This window comes from Mchenga conophoros, linkage group LG2 (assembly GCF_057382185.1).
Source record: "Mchenga conophoros isolate Kocher_MC1m ecotype Shallow Benthic linkage group LG2, M_conophoros_male_GT1.1, whole genome shotgun sequence".
In the NCBI taxonomy this organism is placed as follows: Eukaryota; Metazoa; Chordata; class Actinopteri; order Cichliformes; family Cichlidae; genus Mchenga; species Mchenga conophoros.
Genome location: NC_140527.1, coordinates 9384926 through 9400909, shown reverse-complemented (window position 1 = coordinate 9400909; position 15984 = coordinate 9384926). Strand labels below are relative to the sequence as shown.

At 39.5% G+C, this 15984-nt stretch overlaps 1 protein-coding gene across 1 annotated transcript; it reads right to left on the bottom strand.

Annotated features, from left to right (window-relative positions):
* Nucleotides 1–743: 743 nt before the first annotated feature.
* smu1a (SMU1 DNA replication regulator and spliceosomal factor a) lies at nucleotides 744–12199 on the bottom strand. Its single transcript, XM_085285637.1, has 12 exons — nucleotides 12051–12199; nucleotides 7494–7704; nucleotides 6920–7072; nucleotides 6601–6711; nucleotides 5347–5475; nucleotides 5097–5216; nucleotides 4880–4996; nucleotides 4508–4635; nucleotides 2691–2817; nucleotides 2430–2597; nucleotides 2189–2341; nucleotides 744–1853 (listed from the first exon to the last, which is right to left on the bottom strand). Exons 1-12 carry the CDS (start codon nucleotides 12074–12076, stop codon nucleotides 1755–1757), a joined length of 1542 nt encoding a protein of 513 aa, XP_085141763.1. The 5' UTR covers nucleotides 12077–12199; the 3' UTR covers nucleotides 744–1754.
* Nucleotides 12200–15984: the final 3785 nt, after the last annotated feature.

Below are 15984 nucleotides of genomic sequence, written 5' to 3'. Positions count from 1 at the left end.
CTCTGTGACCAGCTGCTCTGCAACATCAAGTTCACAGCAATGCAAACAACTTCCTGTTGTATATATATATATATATATAGAAGTTAAAAAAATAAACTTTAGTATGATGTGTTTTTGGCTAAATTAAATAAGACTTCAAAAAGCTGAAAATAAATTGAGCCTTAGTCTGTGTGGAATTCTTTTTTGTTGAAAAAAGTAGGATACAAATAAGTAATTGTTCATTGGTGTAAGAAACCACCACAACCTTCTTACATGCTGCCATTACAGGAAATAATAAAAGGCTCCAGAATCTTTAGAATAAATGACACTTTAATAATTTTCTGAAATGCTCTTGACTTGGTAAAATAATCAAAACAATTCTGGTGACAACAATCAGAGTAGAGGTACATTATACTTTTCACATTTGCGCTTTTATTTTGAAGGATTTACAAACCTTCCTTACCTCGCTGACTGACTGGATGCTCCTCTCCTCTGCAGAGCTGCTGTACCAACAGCCATGCACCAGTTTATTCAGGGATCAAACGCAGAGGCAGAGAATTACCAAAACATCTTCCAGAACTCGGGGAGGCAGGAAATTAAATGTAGACCGAACTGCCTTTAAAAACTTCAGATGTTTTGTGAAGCTTCTTTTTTTTTTTCTCGCCTTTAAAATGTGGAAGATTTCTTGAATTACCGGTATGTCGCAATGATTCAAAAGCACTGGAAGGGATTATTTCTTTTGCACAGATGTCACATTTCACTGCTCTGGTTAAACAGTTTAATGGCACAGACAGACGGCGTTACACAGGACGTGTGCATCCAGACAGCAAATTCATATAAATGGGTATAAAAAAAATCCGAAAAACAAACCAGAAGGAAAAAACAAAAAACACTTGACATATTACACCCCATTTCCAAATGATAACCAAATAGGTGGTATTTTATAGATCACTGAACAAAACTGTTTTCTGTCCAAGATCAGCAACGTTTGAGGAATTCAAAAATACTGGGTAACATTTTCTACATCTTATACTTTTTCTATTCTAAATGAGAGGAACCAACATGCAACCATGAACTATTTAACCAGATCTTACTGAAAAATGCAAACAAAAATATATTTACAAAAACAAACTTTTAAAATGAGTCGGCTCAAGTATCTGCACTCTCACTGTGGACCTCTCTCCTCCTGCTGAAGCGCTCTTATATAAAAGTTGGAAATGCTTGCATGTTGAACAACAGAATCTTATTTATTGAACAGCCAGTGGAAAATGTGCAGAATTCTTTTCTTTAGGATTTCACTGAGTACAGTTCGAGAATTTGTGACAATCACGTTTCCTTCACATTTGTAATAATTTCTGTGGAAAACTGTTACTGAAAACAACAACAGCGGGTGGCCTACAAATTATTAAATACCATCGCTGTTCATCAAATTGCTTTCTAAGACACATGAAATGAAAACTTTATTTGTAAAAAATATGCAACAAACCTAAGAAGCTGAGTTAAATAAGACTCTGCTGTGCAAACACCCCAAACTGCCGTAGCTGTCAACATTCACATGTATATTTTTTTAATGATACAAAAACTTCTTAAAATCCTGCTCAGTCTTTGCATTTTAGTCACTACTGTGTTCCCATTAATTTAAACCTCTGAACCACCTGAATCTGAGAAGGATTTATTAGGGCTGCAGAAGGTTAAATAAATCAAAGTGGGCGGAGCCGTGTCCAGACTGAGGAGAGCATCAGTCTCTTCTCCTGAGGGTGTTTTTTTTTTTCTTTTTAAGGTTTCCAGAGCTTCAGCAGGCCATCCTCACTGTAGGTGGAGATGAGGTTCTGGTGGGGGTGGTGAGCGATGCCGATAACATCCTTCTCGTGGACCTGGAGATGGGAGATGTAAGATGTGATCAAGATACACCAAAAACATCAAGAGTGAAACAGAGTAGAGCTTCTTCCAGTCTGAAGTGATGGATTCACACAAAAATTTTCCATTATTTTGCAAAATAATTTCAGCTACTGTGTGTAAAATGGAAACATCAGCAGTGACCAGTACAACACCTACATGTATATAGTTTTATATGGAAGACAAGGCAGTTACACATCCCCCCCTTCAACACTGACTTCAAAACTTCAGCGATAAGAACTTGGGGGAGGAACAGAGGACAGAATATGGTGTGGTATTTTTGGAAACTCTGATCCTGAGTGCCGTAACGTACCGTCAGTGTTCTCTCCAGCTTGCCGGTGACTGTGCTGAAGCAGTAGAGCACAAAGTCTTCACCCACGCAGTAGATCCACTCGCCGCGGGGCGACAGAGTGCAGCACACAAAGTCACCACCTTCCCTCTTACCGGAGCTGAAACTCCTCACGATCTGCACAAGAAAACAGCTTATTACCTAAAACTCCGGGTTTAGAAGAAAATCCCAAACAACTGTTAGTGATGTGGCGACATTAACTGACCTGTCCCTGCATGTTCATGATGACCACTGTGTTGGAGCGGTTGCACACGACAAAGTGCTCCGGGTTCTTGGGCAGCAGGATGACGTTATTGACTGTGATATCAGTGCCGGCTGACGTTCCCAGAGGCTTGAAGGTGCTGGTGCACTCAGTGGTCTTCACGTTCCAGACCTGAAGCACGTTGAAGATGAGTGGGAAAGCAAGAAGCATTATGAGAAAGAAGTGGATGAATGGGGTTATTTTTAAATCAGCCGCTTCTCTTACCTTTACTGTACCATCAGATGAAGCGCTGATGATGTGATGGCCGTCCGGAGTGAATGTGACCTCGTTGACAAACGAGGAGTGACCGCGGAACTCCTTTAGAGTTTTACCTGACTTAAGTCCATGGATTCTTATGAAAAACAACAACAAACAAATAGGGATGACGTCGACATAATAATTTAAGAAGGTTTACTGAAGAGCACAGTAGTTTTAATGAAGAATGAAAGAACAGTAGTCTATTCCGCCTTGTTAAATTCCTGTGATTCTGCTGACTTCGCACTATATTTACTGATGCTGATAAAATACAGACGCTAAGATTGGATGCCACTGTTTGTGTGTTGCTGGTAAACATCTGGGACATTAATAGAAACAAAAGTACCTATGCTATTGTTTTAAATCAACACTACATTAATGTTACAGAGGACCAGAACTATTTCTTGCCCAGATCCAACATTAATGTTATCATTTATTAGTCATAGCCGGCAGTGCTACCATAATCATAATGTACGTAATTACATGGCTAATGTTAACGTGTGTGCCAGTCAGGTAAACATTCTAACTGTCTTGGAGCTAGAGCAGGGCGATATGACCAAAAATATTTATCACGATATACATTTGAAAATTTGCGATAACGATATACAGTAACTGACAATATAATTGACACTAGACAAAATACTTTACAACTCCACAACTTTATTAGTGCAAAAACCCCCATCAATGTATTTTCACTTAAACAAGCAGCTGTTTTTTTATGTGCATTAAAGTTATATAAAAATGTAACAGCGCAAATTCCTTGCTGACAGTTTGCCAAAAGGCATTTCCAGTGGGATTTTTACAAACCAATTCTGGTTCATCTGTTTCATTTAACGATCCACTTTCGCTCTTTTCATTCTGCGTCGCCGCCATGTGCGTATGTAAACATAGGCACTGCGCATGTGCGTTTTACCCATATTCTATCGCGATATGTCATTTTCCTATCGTTGCCCAAAATGACACCGGTATTACCGTGAACGGTATGATATAGCCCAGCCCTACTTGGAGCTTTATTGAGCTCTTGAAATTCCTTGTTATTACTGGTTGGTTGTTTGTTGCTACTGTTCATGTGTTCAGCTGCTAGTCGGGGGAGGGGCTTTAGTAAATCATGTTCAGAGGAGCCACCACTGCTGATTTACTGACACAAAAATGCAGCTGTTTTTGTTTTTTAATGTAAGTGTATTTAATACTTCAAGACACAATTAGTATGGTCTTTTGTTGCCAATGGTAACAGTATTGTTAGCATCTAGGCACCAGCTGTTGTTAGATAAGAGAACTTCAAACAGTAGCAGCCACTCGTACACTCACAGAGTGTACAGCAAAGAGAGAGCCTGAGTGGAGCTAAAAACTACGGTTCTTCTTAAACAACCAAAATCATCACGATAAAAAGCCAACTGAACTTTGGGAAAAAGTGATCTTTTCACCTGCTCCCATCCACCTCCTACATGCTTGAACACAACCAGACCACACTCATGATCCCATAGCCTGCTTTGAAGTTTGGTCATCATGGACATCAGCACTAAGATCATTCACTTTGTGACAATTAAACAACCTTGCACGTCCTTAGTATGAGCTTTAGATTTTGAGAAATAATAGTGGCAGCCATAACCACTGTATTATCTTTATTTCACACCACAGTCGCAGTGAGAAACTAGAAGTGAGTGCATGATTGAGTTTGGTAAACACATTGTGCATATGGGGGAAAACACCACTAGAAAAACACCACCCTAATGGCTGCACAGCCTCCTCTGCTGGTGGTAAGGACAAACAGTCAGATAGTAGTTTACCTGATGGTCTGATCAAAGGAGGCACTGAGGAGCTGGCTGCTGTCCTTGCAGAAGCTGACACATGTTACTCCTTTGCTGTGGGCACGCTCGAACCTCCTCAAACACTGACCGCTCTGGATCTTCCAAACCTACACAGACACATACAGTTTGTTCTCGTGTTTTAGTAAAACAGAAAACACACGAGTGAAAGAAACTGAGGTTTTCAGTTTTCTGAGAGCTTTCATGTGTAATAATTAAAATGTCTTCTTGGTTTTTATAATTTTATACCAATAGATGTGGTTATATAGCTAGAAATGGGCTGCAAGTGCAGAATTGGTGAATGAAACACAGAAGGACAATGACAGAAACTGAAGTACAGCTGGTCCTCTATACCTTAACCTTCCCATCCTGGGCTCCAGTGGCCAACATCTCTGTGTCCCGACTGAAGCCCATACACAACACAGCGTCATCCATCATCATGAAGTTATCCTGAGCCTGGTATTTCAGATCCTGCAAACACAAAAGATATATAATAATTAAAAATAACTGGCATAAACAGAGTGACATTTAAGCAGAAACTAAATCTGCCTTTCTTTTCCTTTCAACCCACCTTCCTGATTTTGCCAGTTGTGAAGTTCCAGACTTCGATGAAACCGTCCACAGAGCCAGTGACCAGATACTGACCATCAGGGGAGAATCGGGAACACTCCACGTGAGATTTCTGTCCAAACTGCACAGGGAGGAAAAACAAGTCACGTCAGAACAAGTTTAAGTCATGAACTTGAAGAAATGGCAGTAAGGCCTGGTCACAGTGAAGAAGCTGACTAATACAAATTGCCATTTTGGGATAGTGTGGGTACCTTGATGTGTCTGCTGAGCTGCGTGGGAAAGCGTTCCTCTTCTACATCTTTAACGGCAGCTTTACCTCTGAACAAGTCAATGGTCATACCAGGAGGCAGGAGACCCTGATGCTGCTGCCACTTCAGAGCCTACAGAAGGAAAAAGATGACGGGGGACGACATAAGCATTTGCATTTTATCTGAACTGAGGAACAAATTTTATTTATATAGCACCAAATCACAACAAGGTGCTTTATCCGGTTGTTAAGTCTGACGTCACTAGCCGTGTCTGGGTCTAAACTCCGCTGCAGGTCCATATATCAAATGATCGCTATGGCATTACTGAGAGTTGAAAAACTGTCTAAAGTCTTTCATCTTTAATAAAATGATCAGCATTCTGCTCTACCAGGTGTAACAATTGAGTTTAACATCCAGGCATCCATGAAAACGGAATTTATGACATTTAACGGAGTTAGAAGTTAGCAGGAAGTTAGCTCGCTAGCTTCTATCTAAATACAATATAGCATGTCCTGACTGCGGGGTTTTGGAAACAAATTCAAACGTACAGCTCTGTTATCACTTCCAGCATAAATGAAGACAGAAAACTAAACAGCAGTGACGTTTGTAGGGTTACTGAAGTTGGGCTAGCTGGTATATAATGATGTGCTACGTGACCGCTAGCGACACAGCTATGTTAGCATAATATGAACAAGCTAACTTTTTTCCCACTCGATAAAAGTTAACGTGAGTGTTCTCGGTGGTCAGGAACAAATGTAATCGCATGGCAGGATGCTGTAAAAGGACAAAACTTCAGCCAGGAGAACAACTGAGATAATCCATCCACAATACGAGGTTAGTCATTCATATACTGCTGCATGGGCTGGGCTGTAGTTACATCCTAAGGTTTTAAAAACTGAGCTTAAATAAATGATTAGTGGTAATAAAAGCCGAGCGAGGTCAACAGTGATCACTGACTGTTTTAGGAGCTTTTTGAGATCAAATATAAGAAAATACATAACATTAAACATGTTAACAACACAAAAGCCATATTAAACGCAGACTACTTTAGACCCGGAAGTAGGATTCATCGCGTCATCACTGAACAACCGAATAGTGTGTAGTTAAGACAATACAATAACAAGGAGTCGATATTATGCATGCAGAATTATAATCAAGGACAACTCTGCTTGTACATTCCTATTTTTTTTTGTAAAATTAAGAGGCAAATGAGTTTCACAAACTAGTACAACACCTGCAAATTTGCAGGTCACATACCTGTCCCAGCAGAGCCATGAGACGAGAGGGAGGCACCACGCTGACCTCTCCTGCCAGCGCCTGAGCGATGGCCGCCCGACGCTTCTCCTTACTGCTGCCATCTGGGTAGGCCTGGATAGAATTTCAACAATGCGTAAGAAAGAAACATGCACATCTATTAAAAACGTACAGCACATTTTAATCTGATGTTCTTTCTGATTTAAAACCTTATTTTTCCAGATTTAAAAAGCCGAGGGAAAAAAAACGAGGGAAAAAAAATAATAAACTCAGGAAAAAATGGAAAAAATAAATAAGAGTCACTTTAAGCAATTTATCTCACCTCTCTGGGATCAAAGTAGGAGCGAGCCAGCAGGTTCTCCAAGTGGATGTATCTCTCTGGCTGGGTCTGTTTCAGCATGATCATGGGGTCGGTCTGTCTGAGCAGTGAACGAGCTGCACCCAGCTCTCTCAGTTCAATCAGCTCTAACACGACCTGGTGAGGGAATCAACACAAAGGCCCAACTTAAACAAACAAAAAGATCTACTATGCTTACACTGGGAGATTTGCTATGATACAAATGCTTAGAAAAGAAAACATCTGGATTAAGATAGTATTACAAGAAACACCTGAAAAAAACCCTTTCTGACCAGAAACCATTAGAAATAAAGCTGGAGGACTTAGCCAAGCTTTGGACACCATCCAAAATGGTGTGAAAGCCCAGTTCAATGTACTATCATCATCATCATCATCATCATCAACATCTATCTATAACTCTCTAAATCTAATATTCACACTTTACTGTCAACACTTCTCATTGTATACAAACAAGCAATCACCCCCCGTATAATCCCAGATGATGATAAGATGCCAGCGTCTTCTGGACCTGTCAATCAAAACTTTATCCAGACCATACCTGTTCGTAAAGGTCTATCAAGGTCTTGTCTGGCAGCTTGAGGGACTGGATGGCTTGTAGAACAGTATCCCAGTGGCCGCTGTTGATGTCTGCCACGAAGCTCTCTATACTGTCCACTGTGTTCAGAGACACTGTCGTCTCCTCCTGCAGAGTGGCTAGTGTCCGGTGCAGATTGTTCTCTTTTAAGTACTGCATAATCAGACGGACCACGCTGTGAAAATAGACAAACAACGTGAGACAGAAGACAGCTCAGCTCAGGTAAAACAAGCTCAGGATTTGGTGGTCAGAAACGTTCCTGATGATACCCTACACTTTGAGGTATAGTGAGTTCAAATTCAGAATTTTCATGTCACAAGGTGGCACTCTTTTTACCTGGTTAGGTTCTCATAGTAACTTATACCAAACATATACTAGGGGTGGGGGAAAAAATCGATACTGTGTAGTATCGTGATATTTTGTTTGCTAATAATGTATCGACACAGGGACAGCAGAAATCGATATTTTGTTACAAAAAAAGTTTTTGTGGACTGGAACATGCTCTGACTTCAGAGCATGTTGATCCTTTTTCTCAGCAAGAATCCTGACACTGTCCAAATGTGTTTAACTTTTTTTTGGCAGCAATAAACATGACAGTTTACTTATTTTAATTTAAGACATGTTTTATTTTAATTAAGTTTAAAACTTTTTTATTTAATGTAAAATTATATTTTGTTTTAATTTACTTTCAAATTCTTCAGTTGCTGAAGGGGCTGCATAGTTTTCATAAATTGCATAGTTCAGAATAGCTATAATTGTACCAGATGGTTGCATTCAGTTAAGTTGGACTAGACCGTAATACAAACCGTTCAGTTTGTCAACAATAAAACTGACTGAAATGAGAGAAATACTGAGTGTGAGACTTTGATATTAGATAAAATGAATATTGATAACGTTTACCTTTATGTACAGAATCTGAATATCGCAAAATATTTAAAAAAATTGCAATAATATCGTATTGTGCGTTAAGTATTGTGATAATATCGTATCGTGGGATGTATGGTGATTCCCACCTCTAACATATACCATTATCTGCATTTTATATTCACTAAGTCTTCAGTACGCTCTAAGAGTGAAATAGATTCTCTGGTGTTGGAATAAGTGTTTGTGCCTTACTAACACCACGGTGCATTAATGTGGCACATAATCACTGGGACTGAAATACATTTAGACTTTGATGCAGAAAATAAATGCTTTTATGCTTGACTCTTATCTGCTGCAATGTCTGATTATACTGACACAAATGCAGCCAATCTAAGAAGATAGCCTACTCATGTTTTTCTTATCTATTTATTGGCTATTCATCATGGAGAAGATTAAATCTGTTGAAATAATTCACTTTAATCTGGGAACAAACTAAAGTGATTTCTCTTTCATTAGTGTAGGGAAATGCCAGTACTGCATGCACTGAAAGTCCAGCACACATTTTAGAATTGAGTGAACTAATAACTTCTAAACTCAAACTATGTTCTAGATCATCATCACCATCAGCACCACCAAGGGCGTGCCAGGGGGGCAAAATCTGCTGTCCTCCCCAGAGGCCCCTTTAGCAAGACTGTCCTATGTTGGTAATACATTTTAATAAACTTTGATGGCTGGATAAAACTGTTTTGAATAAATGTGTTGCCAAGAGATTATTTTGTTTTGCACCAGTAAATAGTTGATTGTGAAACACATGGAAATATCTGTGTGGTGTTTAAAATGTCAAAAGTCTTATTTATTTATAGGTAGAGCTGGGCGATATGAGATTTTTTCATATCACGATATGTTTTTTTCATTTCAGGCGATAACGATATCTATCACGATATAAGCCAAATAACTATATTTGTAAGATTTAAATGTGCTGTTGCTCACAAGTAAAATGTGAAATAATCAGCAGCTTGTTTTTATTTAAATATTTATTTCCCATAATAAGTTCAACAGGGTAGATGTACTTAAGGAACATGAGACTTTGTCAGATAAATAAAGGCAAATATTGCAAACTACACAAAAGGCAGCCGCTAAAGCGTTTAAGTTTCAAAACAGAACAAACGAAACAGACTAAATTGTCAATTCCACTTAGAAACAAAATATTAATTCTAAAAATAAATCTTAGTTTGTTTTACAGAAGAACAGACAAAACTGACTAACTTTTGTCAATATCAAATAAACTGAGAACTAAAAGGAAATTCTCAATCTCTCCTTGTTGTATAGCTGAGCTTTTCAAACAGTTTTAACAGTTACTTTAGTCTGACAAAAGCCGAATGACGAATTAGCGCTTCCAGTCAGAGACTGAGGCTACGTCCACACGTACACGGGTATTTTTGAAAACGGAGATTTTCCGTTTTCGTTTTAAAAAATAATCCCGTCCACACATAAAGGCAGAAATGAAGGAAAACGCTGTTATGAACATGCCAAAGCAGCAGGTGGCGCTAGATTCCTAACCGTGCAGAAATGTTGGCCAATCAGAAGTCTAGAAGGCTCGGTGGGAAAAAGTAAACAAAGCTGGGGCATAGAAGCAGAACCGAGTCGTATGTGTGGAGGGACAGTAACTGTGTGTATATATGTAAGCATTTAAACACTGCAGAGAGTACAATTAACAGAAACAGTATTGTAGAAATTCATTTCACCGAAACAATAACGTGGCGCACAGTGTGACGCATGCACCAGTTTATTGTATTTCCAGACTTGCTTTCGGCACAATTTACAGTGCACGCTACTCTGTTTTTTGTCAGACTTGAAATAGCCGAAATACCTTCACACTACGGAACTTCTATGGCTCTTCCGTTCGACAATCTCTCCGGCATTGGAACCATCATCTGTTTTCTCTTCGGTCACGCTCGGTTGATTTTTCTAGTCGGCACACTCATTACCTCCGCTGGCTGCTTCCCAAACAAACCCACGTGCGGCTTGGCACTTGTGCTGTACGTAACAAGTCACGCGAGGTGACGCTGCGGCTGTGATTGGTTCGGCTCTGCGCTACTTAATTTAGATTGGCTGACCTTTTTTTTTTTTTTTTTAAGAGGACGAGAGCGGCGAGGTCTATCGCGATAGCTTAATTTCTCTATCGAGTAAAAGTTATATCGCGATACATATCGTTATCGTTCTATCGCCCAGCTCTATTTATAGGTATTTGATCCATATCAGGTTGCAGAAAACCTAGTTCATCTCAGGGCCAACATAGAGACAGGCAAACAGTTCACACTCATACATGATCTAATACTCATTTGTCTTTCCTCAACAAGTTTTCTCTTAAAGTGAACTCCATTCTGGGAGAGGAATCTTAAGCTGCTCCTGCTCAGCTCTGCTGAGAAACATTAAAGAGTTGGGACGTTCCAGTTAGTCAATCAATCAATTAAAACAGGTTATTATGGAATTCAAAGTCATGTAATTCTTTTCTTTCTCACCATATTTTTCAAGTATATATATATATATATATATATATGCACATGTTCCCTGCTTGCATGCGCTCTGCAAGCTACATTGTAGCCACAGCTGCCCTGGGGCGCACTGACAGAGGCGAGGCTGCCGGACACTGGCGCCACCGGGCCCTCTGACCACCACCAGTAGGCAAACATGGGGTTAGTATCTTGCCCAAGGATATTTGGCATGCAGCCAGGAGGCAGCCCTGGATCGAACCACCGACCTTCTGATTAGTGGCTGACCTGCTCTGCCACCTGAGCTACAGCCACCCCACCTATATTATTATTGCCCTCAAATGGCCACCCCTATGAAAAAAAAATCCTGAGGCATCCCTGTATGTTAAACTTGCTTTGGAGCAAATCCTTCAGTCGTGATTAATAACTTTCCCTATTTTTTTATTGTTACTGTGTTTGCCATCAATTTTCATTTTAAGGAGTAAGAATCTGCAGACAGATGTGTGGTCATTTCTAAACACTATGCTTACTACTAATGTTTTCACTAGTATTTTTTCTTGCAAAAAGCCTCAGTTTAGATAATTCAATTATGGATTCCTGCGAGATTTTGAATATTAGCAAATTATGAGCACCGTTTTGAATCTAGTGTGAATCTAGTTTTGAATAGACCGCGAGTTTCTGACAAAAAGTGGAGTTACTGACACTAAATGAAGCAGACTTAATATGTCAAGCAATCTGGCTACTTTAGTGAGTTGTCCAGGTTGGGTTTGTTTGAATCAGTAACATTTCCAGCTCATGTCAGAATCTACGGCGACTGGGAAGCGCACATCTTAAGCTAATGCTAATTTACTCACCTCTTTCAGTTTTGTGCAGTACACAGAAGCGATTAAAATATAAATGATCAATAAACAAATGTTTCATATCACATAGTGCCAGTTGAAAGAGTACCTAACTCCACTTTCCAGTCATACACTACATACACTTCAGCGTATGGCTGGAAGTTAGCTCGTTAGCTTAGCACAAAAACGCTAACTACCGCTACTGCAGTTTACTGCAGGATGAAGGAGGCCTCACTGCCCAAAAATGTGATCAAATATGGAGCTTTTAAAACCCAGTTTACTTTAATAATAACACTCCTTTAACAATAGTTAAGCGGAGTACTTACTCTGCAGATTCCACCTCCAGAGACATGATTATTTATGTGAAAACAGCCTCCAAGATGCACTCCTGAGTCCACAGCAGAAACAAACGCCAGGAACACACGGCTACGGCACCGGAAGAAACAGGATCAGGAGGCGGTTTTTTTTCTCCAAAATAAAAGATTCATTTGACGCTCAAAAAACATGGAGTTATTTTTTGCTGCCGTTTTTGTTTTTGGATGACAAAAATGTTCACGTTTCGACGTCTTCATAATATTCAAACTCTTAAAACAAAAACAAATAAAGATACCAAATAACTGCACTAGTTCGCATTACTGTATTACAAAAAAAACCTGTTCTATGTCAACTGACCACCTGTTTCCTGGCAGGCCACCTCATATTATACCATACACAAACAAACAAACAAACAAACAAAAATGCTTAATTTTAGCTCTCCGCTGTTATTAGTTTGGTCAGAAAAAGGTAAGAAGTATTTTTGCGATGAAGCTGAAGTTCAACATACATTTCTGAGAGCTTGAGTTTGGTTAAAAAATTGACAACAAGGCCTGAACTACCATATTTGAAGGTTTATCGAAATAATAATTTCAAAGATGGGTGTTGAAATTTGTAACACAGATGATAAGTATAAAAAATACTGCTCAAGCTTAAAATGCCCCTAACCTCATCACAAAACTCTAGAGTGTTTTATTTATTTCATTAATAACATTACAAAACTAAAATTGGAAAGTTTTAAGAACTTTTCCATCTGCCAGGATTTTTTTTTTCAGGGAAATCACATATGGTAAATGGCCTGCATTTGTATAGCGCTTTTCTAGTCCCTAAGGACCCCAAAGCGCTTCACACTACATTCAGTCATCCACCCATTCACACACACATTCACACATATGGTCAGGCTGGGAACTTGGTCAACTGATATGTTATAGAACGACCCAGATAAAATAAAAACAGGTATCTAATCCAGTGTTGTTCAGTGCACTTAAAACTTCCTTAGTTTGAAATTTTCACAATTATTTTTCTTTAAAACTGGTAAAGTTATTAAATTAGTCTTTTATTTCGTCTCATTTAAGGCACCTGTAATTTTTTTCAATGTTCCCTCCAAATATCCATGTTACTTTGGTTGAGTAGAACATAATTCAAATTCACCCACTGATTCATGATTCCGCTGCAATATTCACATTTGTTGTAGATGTTCTAATTCTGAGATCAGTTATTTTTAAACTACAGGAAAGCCATAAATCCTTGGGGTAGCCCCAAAGGACAGCAGAATTATTTTTCTGCTAGAAAAGATCAAATAAATTAAGATGGCTATTTAATTAATTAAGGTTGTTTGAGTGTGGATTTCCTCTTGCGTCCTTACATGGCATCAAAGCACCATTCCCAGCATTAAGGGATCTTTTCCTCATAAGCGTGTAGCGTGTGCACAGCCAATTCCCCTTTTTTGCTGATCAACAGGGGGTGCTATTTGCACAGTAATGGCATCGAGGCCCTCTTGACTTCCCTCTCTCTGCCCATGAAGGTCTTTCAAGGTTATAATGATAACAGTGCACAGTGCAGCAGCACTTCAGACTGCAGGCCTGGGTTTGATTGTTTTGGCCAATCATGACATAATCCCACTGTGAGCCCCATCCACATGGCAAATGAAATTGGCATTGAGAACACGGCAGATCCTGGTCGGTTTCATTTGCCTTTGCAGATGGAGAAATATATTGGGAAACGATGAGGGGAAGCAGACGTGATGGGGAGGGGAGGAGTGGTGTTTCCACACAATACCATAAGACCTCAGTCATCCCGAATATATTACCATAAAAGCACAAGAAAGATGTCAATTCAATTTTGCCATCTTCTGGCAGGACAAAGCACAGGCTGCTGTTTGGAGACTGCTTGCCGATGAGATAGACGCCACCATACTGGAAGAGTGACAGCAGCACAAAAGGCTGTAATGCAATCACTCCGTCTTCTCTGGTAAAAACAAAAGAAATTTCGTTTCTATTTATGCGAGGTGCCATTCTTGGTGTGAAAAATTGTTACCTCTTTCCAACATAATTAGAACGCATTACCACCACAAAGAAACATAACCTGTCTTTTGTGCTGTCGGGGAGGAAAAACTGAGTGAAAAAACATGTTTTTACCTGATCTGTAACTGAGTTTTGAAAGAATGTCACTGCTGGTGTAACTACACTTATCTTCTTCTTTTTTTGTCATGCCAAAAAGGAACACAAGGACACAACAACCAAATGGTGACATTCATTCAAATAGCATTTATCTACCATTCACAGCCACTACAAACAGTTCTACATATCTAGGAAAATCTTCACAAATCTTCACTGTCTATTGTTCTCATGGAAACCATTGCTGAGTCCATTCTTTAGTGCAGATATAAGTGAGAATAGGTAAACTCGAGAGGCAACAACAAGACAACTCTCAAAAAAGGAAGCAGACTGCTGCCTTCTCCTTATGCCTCCCCTAACTCATTTTCCTCTGTTTTTTGTCACTGCAGGTCAAGCTTCTCCAGGATGGCACATCCGTACAAGACATTGCAAGGTTTGCTGCATTTCCCAACACAGTCTTAAGAGTCTTAAGAGTGTGGAGAAGACATGAGGTGAGCTGGGCAGGACTGTAGAAAGGGCAATAACCCAGCAGCAGGCCCATATCTGCTTTTTTTTTTTTTTGCATGGGGGGCAGCAGGAGTGCTGCCAGAGCCTTAAAAATTAACCTACAGTGGACTACTCGTTATTCTGAGCAGTGTTTAGCAAAGTGCAAAGAAAAAAAAACAGTGAAAGATAGAGAGCAGATGATCATGAAGGGTGTAATGCTCAGAACTGAACAGTAATGGACCCAAAGCAGAAACATTCACAAACACTAAGAAAGGACTGGACTGTAAATACACTGAGGGCTGATTGTGAGTAGGAAACAGCAGAGGAATGAGACACAGGTCACAGGTGAAAACAAACAGCACAATAACAAAGTGGGATGTAAAACAAACACAAAGGAAGAAGGAAGCCCGATTCAGATCCCAGAGACGAGAAGTCTCAATATACATGAAGACAGAGAGAAATGAACTTTTGAGCACTCAGATGCATCCACATAGGAAATCAAATCAGGAATGAACAGACAGGGAACTAAACTAATATTTAGGGAACTAAACACAAACAACAAACTCAAAGCAGGAACTTCTTAGGAATAATCCTAGAACAGAAACCAGAATCTAGTCTGCATTCTGCAAAAACATGAAAGCTTAATATACTAGAATACACATTTGAAGCATGAACTGTAACACAGGACACCTCACAAGAAAATTCACTTTAGAATAATAACAAAATGAAAACAGGAACCCAACATTTCAAATGCCGGGATAATTGAACCCAAACTCAGAGATAATCAAAACCCTGTGACTGTGACAACAGCACAGCAGAAAAAGACATAATGATTAGTTTGAGGAAGGAGTGGAGAAAGAAGAGCACCCAGGTATCAATGCATGTCTGCATGTATCACTATGGGACTGTCTGTGATGTCGATATTACAGAGTGCTGTTAACGAGACATCAGACAGCTGCCCTACTTTCTATATTTTTACCCCGTCGTGTCGTGTGGAACTATTGGCAGTTCTTCCATAACAGCTTGTGTTGCTTTGATCGAGAATATATACAAATGAAGCCACTGCAGGTGCTGCAAGAAGAAATGATAATAATTGTCAGGTATTCTGTATGCTATCTTGGTTGTATGTATTTGTGTTCAGTGTTTTGAGACACAGGGGCACCAGCAGTCGGCCAATTACTATGAAAACCCACACAAACTTCTCTGCATGTAATAGCTGAGACTCAGTGATGTTGCTTTTAGTTGGAATAAACCCAGATACGATTAAGCTACATGAAGCAGTAAATCCTTGCAATGAATTGTCAGCAAATGATGGGAACAGATGTGTGGTTGGAGTAGGATGCAC